Below are 14,454 nucleotides of genomic sequence, written 5' to 3'. Positions count from 1 at the left end.
AACAGATTGCATATGTCAGGGAACAACATATTACAAAATATACACTTTCTTCATCTCACTTTCGTCAAAGACCTCGCCCGTTGTTGGGTCTTTGACCTTGCCTGTCTCGACAACTCCAAGGTTCTTGCTAATCCCTAACAGTCGAGCCTTTCCATAGACTCGACCGTTGGGTAGCACAATTGCATCGCCTTCCACGTAGCTCTTGGAATGGTGTGCATATGGCATTTTACGGGCAAGATCATTCAGTTCTGTAGAACAGATCGGACATACAGATGTAATGGTAGACTGTGAGTTCGAACTGGATGACGTGTAAGCGGAGTGGCACAAGGGCGTCTTGAGCGCCGATAACCCGGCAGAAAGGGCAATGTGCAGGAGGGGTTGCGAGGGAAGTGAAAGAAGCTCATGATGAGTCTCCACGAAGAGGTCGGCAAGGAACTTCCATCTGTTTTGGGAAAATAACGTCTGTATCCTGGTCAGTGAGCATTCTCCCACTTCATAAATCGGGCCTTACCTTATATGGCTCAGCCCGAGTGTCCTGGTTAAAGACAAGCAGTCCTGCTGCTCGCATGACTTCACTATTCTGGGACGCGTGGTTAAGTGTCAAGTATTTTCTGGCATGCAAGATAGCCTCCAACTTCTTCGATCGGTCCTGTGTGCGAACCATCTCGATGTACTGCTGTAACCTAAGCTCAAATTCGAGGTTATGCTAGAACCAACCGGTTAGTCTTGTTCAAAGGAGGAAAGAAGTTAAACGAACGTTGCTCTTTTTTAAAGCCGCTTTATTCTCCCCACACCATTGTAGCGCCTCTTTGGTGTCTCCTCGGCGGAGACTCTCGACAACCCGTTGACACTGTGTGAACACACTCAGATCTACAAGGCCTTCGATATCACGTTCTTCTGCGAGCTGCTTCGCACTCTCCGAGTACCCCGACCGCAGCATATGATCGACCAACAATCGATCTAGCCGCACGCGAGACCATTGATCGTACTTCACATCGGCCAAGCTCGGTATCTTGTGCATGGCCTCAAGGTGCTGGATGCGTTTTCGGGATTGGGTCTGAATCCGTCGCTCTTCTTCCTGTAGACTTTCCATTTTTCGCTTCAAGCCTTGCATTCGGGTGATCATGGCATCGAGGGCCGCAAGTGTCTGGTCGGGGGTATTGGCGTTAGATAAGGAAGCATTCGCCGCCTCTTTGAGAGCAGGAAGAACATATTCCTTTTCTCGTTCGACGGCTCGTTGTACAGTCTTGAAATTCCTTCGGGCGAGTTCTTGAGGCAGTCGAAGGAGTGGTTGGTCCTGTACAAATCCTGTGATCAGTTCGGTGCTTCCCAATGACGTTGGAGGCTTCATTACCAAGATCAGATGGCTCTCAGGGTTGAGCTTCGTGGAGGTGAGCTCAGCAGCCATTTCTGAAGAACAGGTAAATGTCCAGAATGTCAAAAGCTCAAATATTCTGCTGATGAAATAGGTGTGAATAGATCTGAAGCTCCAAAGTCCTAAGAGGGGAAATGCGGAGAGTGGGCGGTCACGAGCTCCACACCGAAAGTGGAATGATCTCGTCATGTGCTCCTTATACTAGTAAAGTTATAACTTCATACTTTCATGTGTGCAGCTGTAAGGTACGTATCTAAAAAGGTATCAACGTATAAGTAGACACTTGACTCGAAGCTAACGTGTATACGAATATTCATAAGAAAAGTCTTACAAGGACATCACAGGTTGGAGTAACAACAACTATGAACGCATAAATCTTCAAACCGACATTCCCTTTTGACCCAAAGACTCCGGAAGCAAATAATGAAAAGACCTAATAATATGGTACAGGAAGTAGACCACGAACTAGCAGGGTGTCTTCCTGGACATCTAGTCGCTGTCATCGCTGTCCTCTGCCTGCTTGGACTTCCGACGCTCCTTCTTTTCCTTCTTCTCCTTCTTCTTGCGCTTGCGCTCAGCCTTCTCCTCGGCGGTCTCACCGTCGTGCTTGCGCTTCTTCTTGTCGTCATCGGCCTCGGGCTCGGCCTTGATAGGCTCCTCAGTCTTGACAGGCTCCTCGACCTTGGCAGAAGTCTCCTCAGTCACGTCCTCGACGGCATCGTAGTCCTTGTATTCCTTCTTCCAGGAAGCGGGGGTAGCCTCGTTGGTACGACCGTATTTCTAGTATCAAGTTAGTTATGACCCATCATAGATGTAAAAACATGACTTACGTCGAGCTTGCCAGCAGACTTGAGCTTCTTCTTCTCGAGGGCGATAGGGCCCAATCCCCAGCGGCGGGGGTACAGGTCGCGCTCCATAATGCAACGCTTGACCTTGGCGACAACACCGTGGTCGCAGGTTGAAAGCTCCACGGTGGACATCTGGGCAATACCAATGGCAATGGCCTCACCCTTGGTGGTCATGATGACAACCTCCTCGTCGACCTCAATACCAGACTCTGCAAATAAATGGATCAGCATCAGTTTAGAACAAGTTCAGACAAAAGGGCACGAACCGAAACGCAGAAGACCGGGAATCATAAGCTTGGCACCGTAGCAGACAGCGTTGACAGCGCTATCCTTGACCACAATACGCTTGTAGCCGGTAAGCAGGCTCTCCAGGGGACGGATGACCTTGCGCAGGTAGGACTCGTCACGCTGGTTGTCGTACACCCACTGGGCATCCATGACATCGTGCAGGGTAACCATGCCACTCTCCTCGTTCATAGCTCCAGAGCGGACACGACGCAGCTCCTGCATATGGGCACCAACACCCAACAGCAGACCCAAGTGAACGCAAAGGGTACGGATGTAGGTACCAGCCTCACAGCTGACCCAGAAGACACCAAGGTGACGCTCGTTGTCGAACTCGTACATCTTGCTCTCGTAGATGGTACGGACACGGAGCTGACGCTTGACGGCCGAAATGAGAGGGGGGCGCTGGAACAGAGCACCGGTGAGGGTCTCAAGAGCGCGGCGGAACTGCGCCTCACCACCGGGGATCTTCTCGTGCAAACGGATGACACAGACATACTCCTTGCCGGCACCCTGCTGGGACTTGACCAGACGGGTAGCACGGTCAATGCAGACAATCAAGCAACCAGTGACCTTGGGGTCAAGAGTACCACTGTGACCAGTCTTCTCGGATCTAAATAATCAATTCGTTTAGAATATGTTCTCCTTCCTTTTATTGGAAATTCATGTGAAGGATTGAGGGGCAAGGTGGTGAGGAGGACTGACCTGAGAATCCGCTTCATCCAAGCCACGACCTCGTGACTAGAAGGGTTCGACGGCTTGTCGAGGTTGATAACACCGGAGCTGATGTAGGACTTAAGATCACGCTTAAGGGGAGAGGCACCAGCAGGGATAGGAGTGAAGTGTCCGGTGCGAACAAGCACTATAAATTGACATGGTTAGCCAATGGTTCAAGGATCGCAGATGAAGTTTTTTTTCTTCTCCCTCGTGAAACATACACTTATCGTAGTTCTTGAGCAAAAGAGGCCATTCCTCAGCGGTAATTGAGGGGCTAACCGCCTCGGGCTTAATGGCGTAGTCCATCTCCTGGTTCGCCATGGTGTCGGTGGTGTCGGTGGTGTTGCTGTTACAGACCAAAAATTTGCTCGAGGAAATTTTGCGAGTGCGGCAGCTCCATATCCCGTTTTAGTTTAGCGCCCGTGGTGGATCACGTGACTGGCCTTCGGATGAAATTCTCATTCCCATAGTTAGAAGCAGAGAAACTGATTAAATAAGTGGCTTGGGGTCTTTAAGGGGTTTAGGGCTTGTTGTCTACTTTGGATTATCCTTCTGGAAGTTCATGGTCTGCTAATATATTCTTTGAATGCATGATAGTATTGAATAGATGCTAAATCAATTTAAACGTCACAAGGAATGAACTTCTCAGTCAAATTCATTACTAGCCATATTGAAACGCCGGGAATGATGCAAGACTATCCCCCTTTAACCCCGTGGATATTCTGAGCATTTAAAGTTGATCGTAATATGCGGTCAATCACCACCAAGTCTTCGGCCCGCGCCTCGGCCACTCCATGGGTTCTGGATGGAGGAGGTCCAGCCCCGAGATGCTGACTGGGATGGCTGGGAGGATGCTGATGGTCTGAAAGCAGTGCCATATGCACGGTAACCAAGATTTGAAGTGTGCCTGGCGAAAAAGCGCTGCACTGCTTCAGGTGTGACGAGGTAGTTTCGGCCACCACCAAATGTTGGGTAGATGCGGGTGAGGAAGTCATAAAGATGAGCAGCCACAATGCCGGTAAGATCATGCAAGGCTGAAGGCCATCCACCTATGACCAAGCCGATCAATAGTATCGCCCACGGAAGGTATTCCATGGGAATCTGAACAAACCACAGCTTGGTCCTCTTGCCTCGATTTTCCTGGGCATAGGTGTAAATGAAAGCCATGATCAACGCTACACAAATCTTAGTCTTTGCCTTGTCTCATATGCAGGCAGAAAGCTCACCAGAAGTAAAAATCCTCGCGCTTAGCAAGTAGCCTGCAGTAAGCTTGGGCAAGGTTAGCAATTTTGGAACATATTTGGGCTACCACGAGAACGGAGTTGGACAAATGATAATGATATTTGGGAATGAATGATAACTGATGTATGTAGAATGTAGGGCACCCGAACCGCCGGCATGAACTTATAGAATCACGACGGCTATCTTAGGCAATCCCACCAATCCCACACCCCATGCAGCACCAAGTTATTTTGCGAATTCTTTGCGGTGCTGCACGGGATGCAGGGGTAATCTTCCTCACGTTCAGGAACCGATACAGCCATTTGTTTGACTGGGCGGGCAGATTGGGAGGTGATGAAATGAAAAATGAAACATGACTCTGATTCAAGCGAGCCACTTACCATGATAGTGGATGCTACAAAGACCAAGTAGATGAAGAAATCTCCAGGCTGGCTGAACCGAGGCGAGTTGGCCTCCAGCTCGCTGCCATAGTGGTACACTGCAGCAAGGTTAGCAGGGCCCAAGGCCAATGCAATACCGAGGCATCATACTGAAATAGAGGTCAAAGATAAAGCTGAGCCCTCCACCAGTTAGTAAAAATGGAGTGGCAAGACGCCAGATCTCCGGAAGCAGCTTGAAAATTCTGCCTGGCCAGAAGATAGCATAATACCAACTGACCAAGCCGCTATGGACGAGGACGGACTGAACCAGAGTCAACGCTGTGATTGTGCTTTAGACAAGTCAGTCAACAGGTCCACCGAGGTGGAATGACAATGCAGCATACCGAGTCACCGGAGGTGCTGCCCAGAAGGCTGCCTGAAATTGATCCATGGCGAGCCAATAAACATAAAGGAAAAGCTAAGCTGTCAAAAACCCAACTATGCCATTGAATGGGAAAAGAAAGGATGAAGAAAAAAGAGAAGGAAAGAAGACACGGGTGCAAGCTTTTAAAAGACGTGTGCAAAAGTCCGGCAGGTCTGTTTATCCGGTATCCGAAATCTTGGCATTATATATGGGTTCGGTATAGTGAGGGATGCAATATAAGCGGAACTTATTCACAAGCCCCACGGCTCCATTGCATATACAAATAAAGGATGCTAAATTTGGCAAGTCCTGGCAGTACCTCGAACAGCCAGATTACCTCCAGGACCCTCAATCCAGACATCCCAAGCACCATCATTTTTGGGTTTGCCACAGACCGTCAGTTCCTCCTCCACATACAAAGGTGCGAGATTCTTATATTCAATATGTTCAATCCGAGACTTCAGATTGTGAAGTTGGCTTTGTAGCACACTCACAAGCAATGTTAAGGTCAAGGGACCATGGACCAGTAGGTTTCGGAACCCTTCCTGGTTCTGTGTGTAGTCTTTGTCCAAGTGTATTGAGTGTGCATTAAATGTGAGTGCCGAAAAGCGGAAGAGTAACGCTTTGGTGGGTAATATCGAATGGCGGAATACGGCATCGGAAGGAGCTGTTCACTAATTGTAAGCTTTTCGTCTCTCATGTTTGCACGAATTACCCGGTGCAGATATAAAACTAACACTTAACAAAGCGACTCGGTTTCACAAACTGCTCCCGGTCCAAGGCAATTTGCTCAGCGGTCTTGGGCCGCATGAAGATGAGATCTCGATTCTCAATCAGCGACGAGTCCCCCAGGTCTGCTTCATTCTCCATCCATATCCGACTCCAGGTGCTTTCTTCTGATTCTCCTTCTGGGGCGGTACCAACCCGTCGCTCAATCGTGACGATTACTTTCTCGTCTCCTTCGCGTCCTTTGACGGTCACGTTGCGGATGGATTCGATACAGACAGCCCGGCTGCCATCCAGCAGCGGTCCAGGAGTCGGAAATCGTGCCTTACCACCTGCCCACATGCGACGGTTGAAAGGATCGCCTGGTGTGTGAAGGACATCACAGCCGTCCGGGACCAACTGCGACAGTGTCACTTGCGGTGGAAAGTAGACCAAGTGATGACCGACTGGCAGCGGGGATGGGTTTTTGATGGAAGGGAGGTTTGGTGATGCATTGCGACAGCGGGGCTGTGGGAGGAGGCCTTGAAGTGAGAGTGTCAACAGGTAAGATTGCTGAGGGTGTAGATAGTCGAATGTCAATGGGAGCTTTCTCGTGGTCAGGTCATGGTGCAGGCGTTCTGAGAGCGAGGAGTACGCTCGCCCCGGTACTGCTCGAGAGAGCAAGCACTGCATAGAACTCCAATTCATGGACACGCGGGCTTTCACATTGACAGGCAAGGTCATGATAACATTGATCACTGTGAAGTCTCGGTTTGCCTTGTTTGTTTTGCGGGTGGTCCACACCGCTCGACTTATTGACGAATTGCTATTACTTGATAGTCCAGGTAGATATCAAATTGATTATCTGCTCTTTTCTTTGATCTTGTATTCTGACTGCGAATATTTGGTTGTAAAGGCCTCAAGCTTGGAGAGGAAGAAGAAATTTGACTAGGTCACAAGGGCAATGTTGGTGTGTACCTTGGTGTGTATATATAATACGTATTAATTACAAATGCTCAGAACTTTAGATTTGCTCCCTACATATTAATCCTCGCTAATTCTATCATCTCTCTCGTCTCTGTTCTCTCTCCCTATTTTCGCTAGTACAACCTAGATATGTAGCACTTGAGACCAAAAGGAAAGCAATTAGAAATTGATTCGAGCTAATCCTATTTAGTAAATTTGCCAGATAATCAAGGCATATCAAGATTAAAAGCGTCTATTAACTTCGTAATAAAGTCTGAATACACTTAATCTAGACCGCCTTTTGGGGAGATCTGCGCAGTTCGCCATCTTCCAACAACTTTTGAATCTCAGTCCCTTCAGTTCAAAATATTAGCATATATCAGCATACTTCCAATATCCAGGAAGCGTCCCCTACCAAAATCACCCTCCGAGATCCACACCGCGTCCATACCCACAGTTGCCTGCCCCCCTTCCGAGCACCGCACCATCACCTTCAACTAGGGATGCTGTAGTGTCTTTTAAAGAGAAAATCCATCGCAACTTCCCCAGAAACATCAATCTCAATGGCTCGCTTAAGGGTGGCTTTTCTCGGCCCGCTAGCCTCTTTCTCTCACCAGGTATGCCTACCCCGCATAAGTGGGATTATTTCGCAAATAATTTCACACAAGCTAATTCCTGTGTCAAGGCAACATCCGAAGCCTTCGGTAAACTCTCGGCTTCATTGCTTCCCTACCTATCCTTCGCTGAAGCCTTTGCCGCCGTTCAAAATCAAGAAGCCGACTACGCAGTGATCCCTTGCGAAAACTCAACCAATGGCTCCGTTGTTCAGACTCTCGACCTTCTCGCCGACCGCAATGATCAATATAAAGACGTGAAAGTATGCGGCGAGTACTATTTGACCGTCCACCACTGCTTATTGGTTCACAAGGGCTCACATCCCTCCGGTTGGCCGGCATATGACGGGTCAATCACCAAACTATACACACACCCCCAGGCCTGGGGTCAATGCGAGAAATTCCTCTCTCAATATTTCAAGGGTGTGGAACGACAGGATGTCTCTTCAACCTCCAAGGGGGCGGAGATTGTCTCCAAGGAGCCGACGGAGAAGACCGCAGCCATTGCCAGCCGATTCGCGGCGGAGTTCCACGGTGTCGATGTATTGAAGGAGAATATTGAAGATCGAGCTGATAACACAACTCGTTTCCTCATCTTGAGGAACATTCTTTCTCAACGGACGGCTGAGTTTGATTTAGAGCAGCCTAAGGCGCCTACTTCGGTGGAACGACCGGTTCATGAGAACACGCACAAGACGTTGATCTCGTTCTCCATTGATCATTCCTCGCCGGGTGCATTGGCAAATGCGCTTCTGATTTTCAAGAACCATGGGCTGAACCTCACCACTATAAATACCAGGCCCAGTTTGAAACAGGCTTGGCAATATATTTTCTTTGTGGAGTGTGGACAAACGCCAACAGAGGAAAACAAGGATGCGGTTGTGAAGGCATTGCAAGATCTACAAAAAGTTACTGAGTCATGTCGGGATCTAGGGACGTGGAAAGATCAGCTGAGTGCACAGACTGCCTAAGATATGACTGTATTCATATATTGATTTTGGGATCATCTGCGGGGGCAATGATCCCGGTGACGATATAAAGGGTTGTAGTCATAGATATTTAGGGTATTTAGGTTACTTCAGGCGAGAGAGGAAGATATATATCCAAAAAAAGCAGGATAGCGAACCTCTCCAATGTATTTTCAGACTGTAGCGAGTGCGAGGAACATAAAAGAGCGAAGCAGAGCAAGCCACTTGACGAACAGAGTCGCAAAGAAACAATGCCCCGCCTCGCCTACACAGTGGCAGGCGGCAATAGGGTACTGAATATTTCAGAGAATCGCGTCCAACTTTTAAATTGCAATTTACACCTTAGTTCATCTCTGTTACTGAGATAATCCGTGTGAACATGTCACGGAGCTTGGATGAACCTGCATGAGTATTATTAGTGCGAGAATAGCTTCAAAGTCTAGAGTGTCCCGAACCTCTAAGCAGCTTCATGAGGCTTGGAGCAGGCGTCTCGAAGAGATCCTTTGCGGGTGCCTGGCTTTCAGTCACGGAGCCGCCTTCATGATCCACGGGGCGAGCCGTCAGAACACTCGCCGAGGGAGCTTCTGGCCGTTCATCCTCGCTCTCTGCGAGGGCGCTCAACCGTCAATCTGAGAAATATTAGTTACTAAACGAAATTTTTGGGCTCATGAACACATACCATCGTAAAACTCATCATCATCGCTGTAATCGGCAAGTTGTTCAAAGTTCACGTTGTATCGGAGAAGGGCTCCAATACCACCAAAGCCCTTGACGAACTGGTTTCCTTCACCAGAACGGTCCGAGACAAACTCCAGGGTGGCACCAAAGTCCTTGTAGGACTCGGCAAGCCATTCAATGAAGGTGGTGGACTCGATAACTTCCATCTCGGCGCCAGTCTCCTTGTCCTGGAAGAGCTCCCGGTTGTTGGCCTCCTGGGCCTTAGTAGCGTTAACAATCACTTCATCACCAGCAGAAGTCTTCAGCGTGTATCGGGTGACATCCAAGTTCTCAAAGACAATGAGAGTCTCGGCTGCGCCAAGTTCCATAGCCTTGAGAGTATCCTCGACACCGTAACAGATCTTGCCCGTGTCTTGGCTGATCTCCTCGAAGTACTTGGAAATCAACTTCTTCTCTTGGATGAACTTGACGTTGCTAAGGGTCTCCCCGGAAAGCTCGATCGCCTGGTTGAAACCGTTCTCACCTCCGTAAGACACGTCAACCACTTTGATGACCTTGGCCTGGAGACGTTGGTCGAACAGGTCGGACTGATTGAGATCGTTCTTGAAATCGGCGGAACCGGCCAGAACGATACCAGCAACATTGACTTTGTCGTTGGTGATGTAGTTCTGGACAGCCAACTCGGCGATCTTGCGCACGTAGTTATGGCGCTTTTCCTCACGCAGACGAGCGAAACGCAGCGCGGATTGACCACCACGTCCCTGGAGAGCAGTCAGCGGGAATGAAGATGAATTTAAATGATCAGGAGCCAAAACTTACGTGCTTCTTGGGCAAGTCGACGGACAAACGCTGAAGAATTTCGCGAGTGTTACCGCTCAAGGTACCGAAGAGGGCACCGTTACCGTCCATGATGATGAAACCGAACTTGGAGTCCGACTCCAGCAGCTCACTCAGAGCCTCAGTGTGGAACTTGTTGTCACAGAGGTAGAGGGAGGTGTTGATAGGCTTGAAGGGCTCGAAGTCGATGTTGATCTTGCGCTCCTTTCCTTCCGAGGTGATAATTTCACCACAGTAGACAACGAGTCCATTGGGGGGGACCTTGTTGTACAGCTTTAGACGCTGTTGGGTAGATGTAATGGCAGACAAGACGGAGAGACGGTTGACTCGGGACTTGATGTTAGAGGCAGTACCCTGGGATCATGCTTTAGACAACTGTGGGCTTTCCGGGGTAGGTCAAGATAGCGACATACATATTCTTCAGCCAACATCTTTGCCGCGCGAGAAATCTGATCCTTGGGCGCTATATCGAGTGTCAGGCCATGGCGCTTTGTAAAATTTTCAAAAATTCAACAGGATCGCCGCGGGGGGTGGGGGGTGTAGCGTACGGATAATGAGCGAAATCATGGAAGTTCCATTTCCGCGGGCGGATTCCAAACGCTTGATCAACTTCTTCACCTTCCAGATCTCAATATTCTTCTCCACATCGTTCTCTTGCTGTTGGGAACTCATTTTGGGCGCGAAGGTGGACTACCACCGGGGGAAAAGTATCGGCCTTTTAGCCTGTCGACGCCTAACCGGGCTCAAAATGGGCCGAAGGAACAAAGGAAAAGTTCCTGTTCCTGGTGATCACCTATAGACAAGGCGATAATTAGGGGCTGATTCAAACAAATTGAAGTCAACGAGAAAGTGGCAAAGGAGGAACAAACCTTGCTGGTTGACGTAGAGTCCGGCAGCAAATTTCCTCAGGCACCGTGGGGTTTCGAGGGGTTCGGTGGGCTGAGGTAAGCCACTTTAGGCCCAGGGCACTGACGTTGTACCGGGTACGGAGTACGGAGTAATTAGTACTTGATTTGCAGGTGGAGCCGGTATTTAGTACAAAATTACTTATATATCGAGAGATACCCAAGGTGTTTACCCATGTAAATTTGCCATCTAATGTTACTTAGGTAAATTCTTGAAGAATCATCTGATTTACTGGATTCTCGGGAGGGAACCTCCAAGGCTACAGTCCAGTGATTATCAGTTGACGGTTTGGTTTTTGAAAATTGGTTTTCACAAAAATAAACCTACTGATCTTTGTATAAGAATGAATTACGTACTAAGTTGTATGACCATTACAATAATTAAAAGCCATTCAACGCAGTAAATATTCTGTTATTTGTACATGTACATTGCCCGAGTCCAAGTCCAAGTCACGTGGGGTTGAATAATATATAGCTGAAAAGTAACTAATAACTGATATCACTGACGTTAGACGAGATTTGGTTGATCTAGAGTATCCTCATGTACCTTAATGTTAGATACCTCCTGTCATCTACCACGTCCAATACACTCCAAAAGCGATGAGCAGCCCCATATAACCCTCGAAAGGTGCCATTTTGCGTCACGGTCCACCACAGCGGTGAAATACAATGGCAGCTAACATTCGCCCCGGCACGGCAGCAATCATGATGGGAATATTGTTCTGGCAGGTAGCCACCACTTGACACGTTCCCAGAGCTAAAGACGTGAGACTACCATATATATGAATAAGTAATTCTCAGAGTACTGATAAGATATCTGATATTCTATCGCGTACCTCATTGCCTGGATTGTTCCACTACTAACACCTAGAAAAGGTGAATCTGGCATGCTGGCAGCCGCATCTGGCCAGATCAGGGTGTAGACACCACTGGCTAACAGGGGGATGGCTTGGATACCGAAGATATACTGAGTAAGACGAATGGTTCGAAGACCCGATCGAGGCTTGGGGTTCGACATGGTACCTAGGTACTTATGTTAAGTTATGTACTGTATATATAAAAGTCTAGATTGTTGGTATGAATTGTTGATATCGGATGGATTTTCATGACTCGTCATTATTAACAATCGTTTTTGTTTCCCTAATTTCCTGGCACGCTAACACTGCACGTGGTTTAGCTTAGTTTTAGTGTTTATCAGCTTATCGTTTAAACCCCACAGCGTTTAGCTCCGAGTCTTGTTTGGCCTTTTGCTCTTATCTTTGCGCTTTGGGAGGAAAACTGGAATTTAATTTCACCCGGAGCTTTGTTCTCTCATATATAGAGGGAATCGGGTAGAAAATATCCCTCCCCCCCCTTCAGGATCTCCCTCTCCCCCAATATCGTTGTTTGGAAACCAAATGTCTTCCAGGAATGCAGACGCGTCTGAGAATCAGGGATCCTTGAGATTCCCGGCGAGCTCATACGACTACGGTCACCTGGGTGGAGGAAACCCGATCGATGAAGAGACCTGGGGTCGACAAAGGTATCATCCCCTGATATTCAAGGCAAAGAGAGTTTCTACGTATTAATTCACCCTATAGGTCATCTTCATTTTCTCGCCTTCGACAAGCGGGTGGCCCGAATAGTATCGACAACTTCGCTCGCTCATGGCAAAGAGCAGCTTGCTTCCCACAGGTGCTCCCGCGACGCGCTTCATTTGTATCGGTAGATTCCGACGATGAGTTCGACATTGCGACCGGGGGAAACTATGGTTCCAGGTCGGAAATAGAGCGCCCTCTTCTCTCAGAGGACGAGGCGGATGACGACGCACAGGAGGAGCATGGTTCGATGGCGCATGCAAGTCCCAGAAGGGGCCTTCCAACCACCGGTCTTCTTGCATCGTCTTTTGATCGAAGCATTGCTACCTCCTATGGCACTATCTCGTCGCGAGTAAGTGAGTCGGCCAGACAAAATGCTATTCAGTTTCATCGTGAGTACCTGGCCCATGGAGATGGCTCGGAAGACCCTGGCCGAGAACCTCTGCTTCTAAAGCACGTGGAGCATGAAAACGGTATACATGAAGAAATTGTCATTGGCCAATCGACCGTGCCACAGACTGTCTTCAACTCGGTCAATGTGCTGATCGGCATTGGATTGTTGAGTCTCCCGCTCGCCATGAAATACGCGGGGTGGCTGCTTGGTCTACTGTTTCTTGTTTACTCGGCTGGAACCACTTCCTATACGGCCAAGATCTTGGCCAAGTGTCTGGACGTGGATCGGTCTCTCGTTACGTATGCCGATCTTGCTTACATTAGCTTTGGACAGAACGCTCGTCTCATTACTAGTTTCCTCTTCTGCCTGGAGTTGCTGGGAGCATGCGTGGCCCTGGTTGTGCTGTTTGCTGATAGCTTATATGCTCTGGTTCCAGGCCTCAGTATTCTCCAATGGAAGATGGTGTGCGGGATGGTGTTGGTTCCACTGAACTTTTTACCTTTGCGATTCCTTAGCGTGACTAGCATCCTGGGAATCATATCATGCACCTCAAGTGAGTCTCGAGCAACAGAAAGTCAAGATCGATCAAAATCCAGAACTGACCTTCTTCAGTCGTGATTCTGATCTTTGTGGATGGCTTAATCAAGCCAGATGCCCCTGGCTCTCTACAACAACCTGCAAGCACGTTTCTCTTCCCCGAGAATTGGGCCACTCTGCCCTTGAGTTTTGGCCTTATTATGTGTAAGAGCGGATCTGTGCACAAACAGAAAGAGAAAAAAAATAGCTGACAAAATCATAGCACCCTGGGGCGGACATGGTGTCTTTCCTAATATTTATCGAGACATGAGACATCCCAAGAAATATGGGAAGAGTCTCTGGGCCACATATCTATTCACAGTAGGGAGTCCTGATGTAGAGCGAAATACTAGAAAGATGCTGACAATATTGACAGGGTTCGCTGGACTGTTCCATGGCCATCATCGGCTGGCTTATGTTTGGTGACATTGTTCGCGATGAAGTCACTGCGAACATCCTCAGCGAGGATGCCTACCCCCAAGCCTTGTCCGTTTGTATTATTATTTTTGTGTCAATCATCCCCCTAAGCAAGGTGCCACTGAAGTGAGTTGGGTTCCTGGTCCAAATGTCCAACACAGAACTGACAAAACATAGCGCCCGACCTCTGGTGGCAACATTTGAAGTCATCTGTGGAGTTGGCGTGGGAGCCGCATCCACACGCAGAGAGGGAGCTCAAGAGATCATTCGAGCTTTAGTTCGTGTCTTCACCGTGGCTCTCATTGTCGTCCTTTCCGTTATATTCCCGGCCTTTGACAGAATTATGGCCTTCCTTGGGTCCTTCCTGTGCTTTTCCATCTGCATCATCTTTCCTCTGGCCTTTTATTTGAAGATTTTTGGGAAGGAAATTAGCCGGCGCGAGCGAATCCTGGACTGGTTTCTGCTGATCACGTCGACAGTTTTGGCAGTCGTGGGAACTATTTGGGTATTTTTGCCCCACGAACTGATCTCTGGGGCATAATTGCATGTCAATTCGTTTGGAGTATA

General features: G+C 48.5%; 7 protein-coding genes across 7 annotated transcripts; 2 read left to right on the top strand and 5 right to left on the bottom strand.

Moving 5' to 3' along the window:
• Window positions 1-30: 30 nt before the first annotated feature.
• N7520_005146 (FYV10 family protein) lies at window positions 31-1,408 on the bottom strand (the record flags this gene model as incomplete). Its single annotated transcript, XM_057139080.1, has 3 exons — window positions 31-462; window positions 512-706; window positions 758-1,408. The coding sequence occupies 3 exons, from the start codon at window positions 1,406-1,408 to the stop codon at window positions 31-33; spliced, it is 1,278 nt and encodes a 425-aa protein (XP_056997287.1).
• Window positions 1,409-1,864: 456 nt separating this feature from the next.
• On the bottom strand, window positions 1,865-3,546 carry cbf5 (pseudouridine synthase CBF5; the record flags this gene model as incomplete). The annotated part of the gene is made up of 5 exons (XM_057139079.1): window positions 1,865-2,155; window positions 2,206-2,432; window positions 2,490-3,121; window positions 3,214-3,370; window positions 3,447-3,546. The coding sequence occupies 5 exons, from the start codon at window positions 3,544-3,546 to the stop codon at window positions 1,865-1,867; spliced, it is 1,407 nt and encodes a 468-aa protein (XP_056997286.1).
• Window positions 3,547-3,978: 432 nt separating this feature from the next.
• On the bottom strand, window positions 3,979-6,699 carry N7520_005144 (uncharacterized protein; the record flags this gene model as incomplete). The annotated part of the gene is made up of 7 exons (XM_057139078.1): window positions 3,979-4,400; window positions 4,452-4,494; window positions 4,848-4,945; window positions 4,998-5,176; window positions 5,231-5,258; window positions 5,588-5,917; window positions 5,988-6,699. The coding sequence occupies 7 exons, from the start codon at window positions 6,697-6,699 to the stop codon at window positions 3,979-3,981; spliced, it is 1,812 nt and encodes a 603-aa protein (XP_056997285.1).
• An 841-nt stretch (window positions 6,700-7,540) lies between these two features.
• On the top strand, window positions 7,541-8,506 carry N7520_005143 (prephenate dehydratase PHA2; the record flags this gene model as incomplete). The annotated part of the gene is made up of 1 exon (XM_057139077.1): window positions 7,541-8,506. One exon carries the CDS (start codon window positions 7,541-7,543, stop codon window positions 8,504-8,506), a length of 966 nt encoding a protein of 321 aa, XP_056997284.1.
• A 339-nt stretch (window positions 8,507-8,845) lies between these two features.
• N7520_005142 (translation termination factor eRF1) lies at window positions 8,846-10,690 on the bottom strand (the record flags this gene model as incomplete). Its single annotated transcript, XM_057139076.1, has 6 exons — window positions 8,846-8,904; window positions 8,959-9,108; window positions 9,183-9,942; window positions 10,001-10,372; window positions 10,432-10,481; window positions 10,567-10,690. The coding sequence occupies 6 exons, from the start codon at window positions 10,688-10,690 to the stop codon at window positions 8,846-8,848; spliced, it is 1,515 nt and encodes a 504-aa protein (XP_056997283.1).
• Window positions 10,691-11,564: 874 nt separating this feature from the next.
• On the bottom strand, window positions 11,565-11,941 carry N7520_005141 (uncharacterized protein; the record flags this gene model as incomplete). The annotated part of the gene is made up of 2 exons (XM_057139075.1): window positions 11,565-11,694; window positions 11,760-11,941. 2 exons carry the CDS (start codon window positions 11,939-11,941, stop codon window positions 11,565-11,567), a joined length of 312 nt encoding a protein of 103 aa, XP_056997282.1.
• Window positions 11,942-12,320: 379 nt separating this feature from the next.
• Window positions 12,321-14,428, top strand: N7520_005140 (putative transporter; the record flags this gene model as incomplete). Its single annotated transcript, XM_057139074.1, has 6 exons — window positions 12,321-12,445; window positions 12,504-13,447; window positions 13,507-13,635; window positions 13,694-13,791; window positions 13,847-14,013; window positions 14,065-14,428. 6 exons carry the CDS (start codon window positions 12,321-12,323, stop codon window positions 14,426-14,428), a joined length of 1,827 nt encoding a protein of 608 aa, XP_056997281.1.
• Between the last annotated feature and the right edge of the window lie 26 nt (window positions 14,429-14,454).

The sequence above is a fragment of the Penicillium odoratum genome (genome assembly GCF_028828045.1).
Source record: "Penicillium odoratum strain IBT 22623 chromosome Unknown utg000004l_segment0_segment0, whole genome shotgun sequence".
NCBI classification, from domain to species: domain Eukaryota; kingdom Fungi; phylum Ascomycota; class Eurotiomycetes; order Eurotiales; family Aspergillaceae; genus Penicillium; species Penicillium odoratum.
This window is presented reverse-complemented; position numbering and strand designations above follow the sequence as displayed.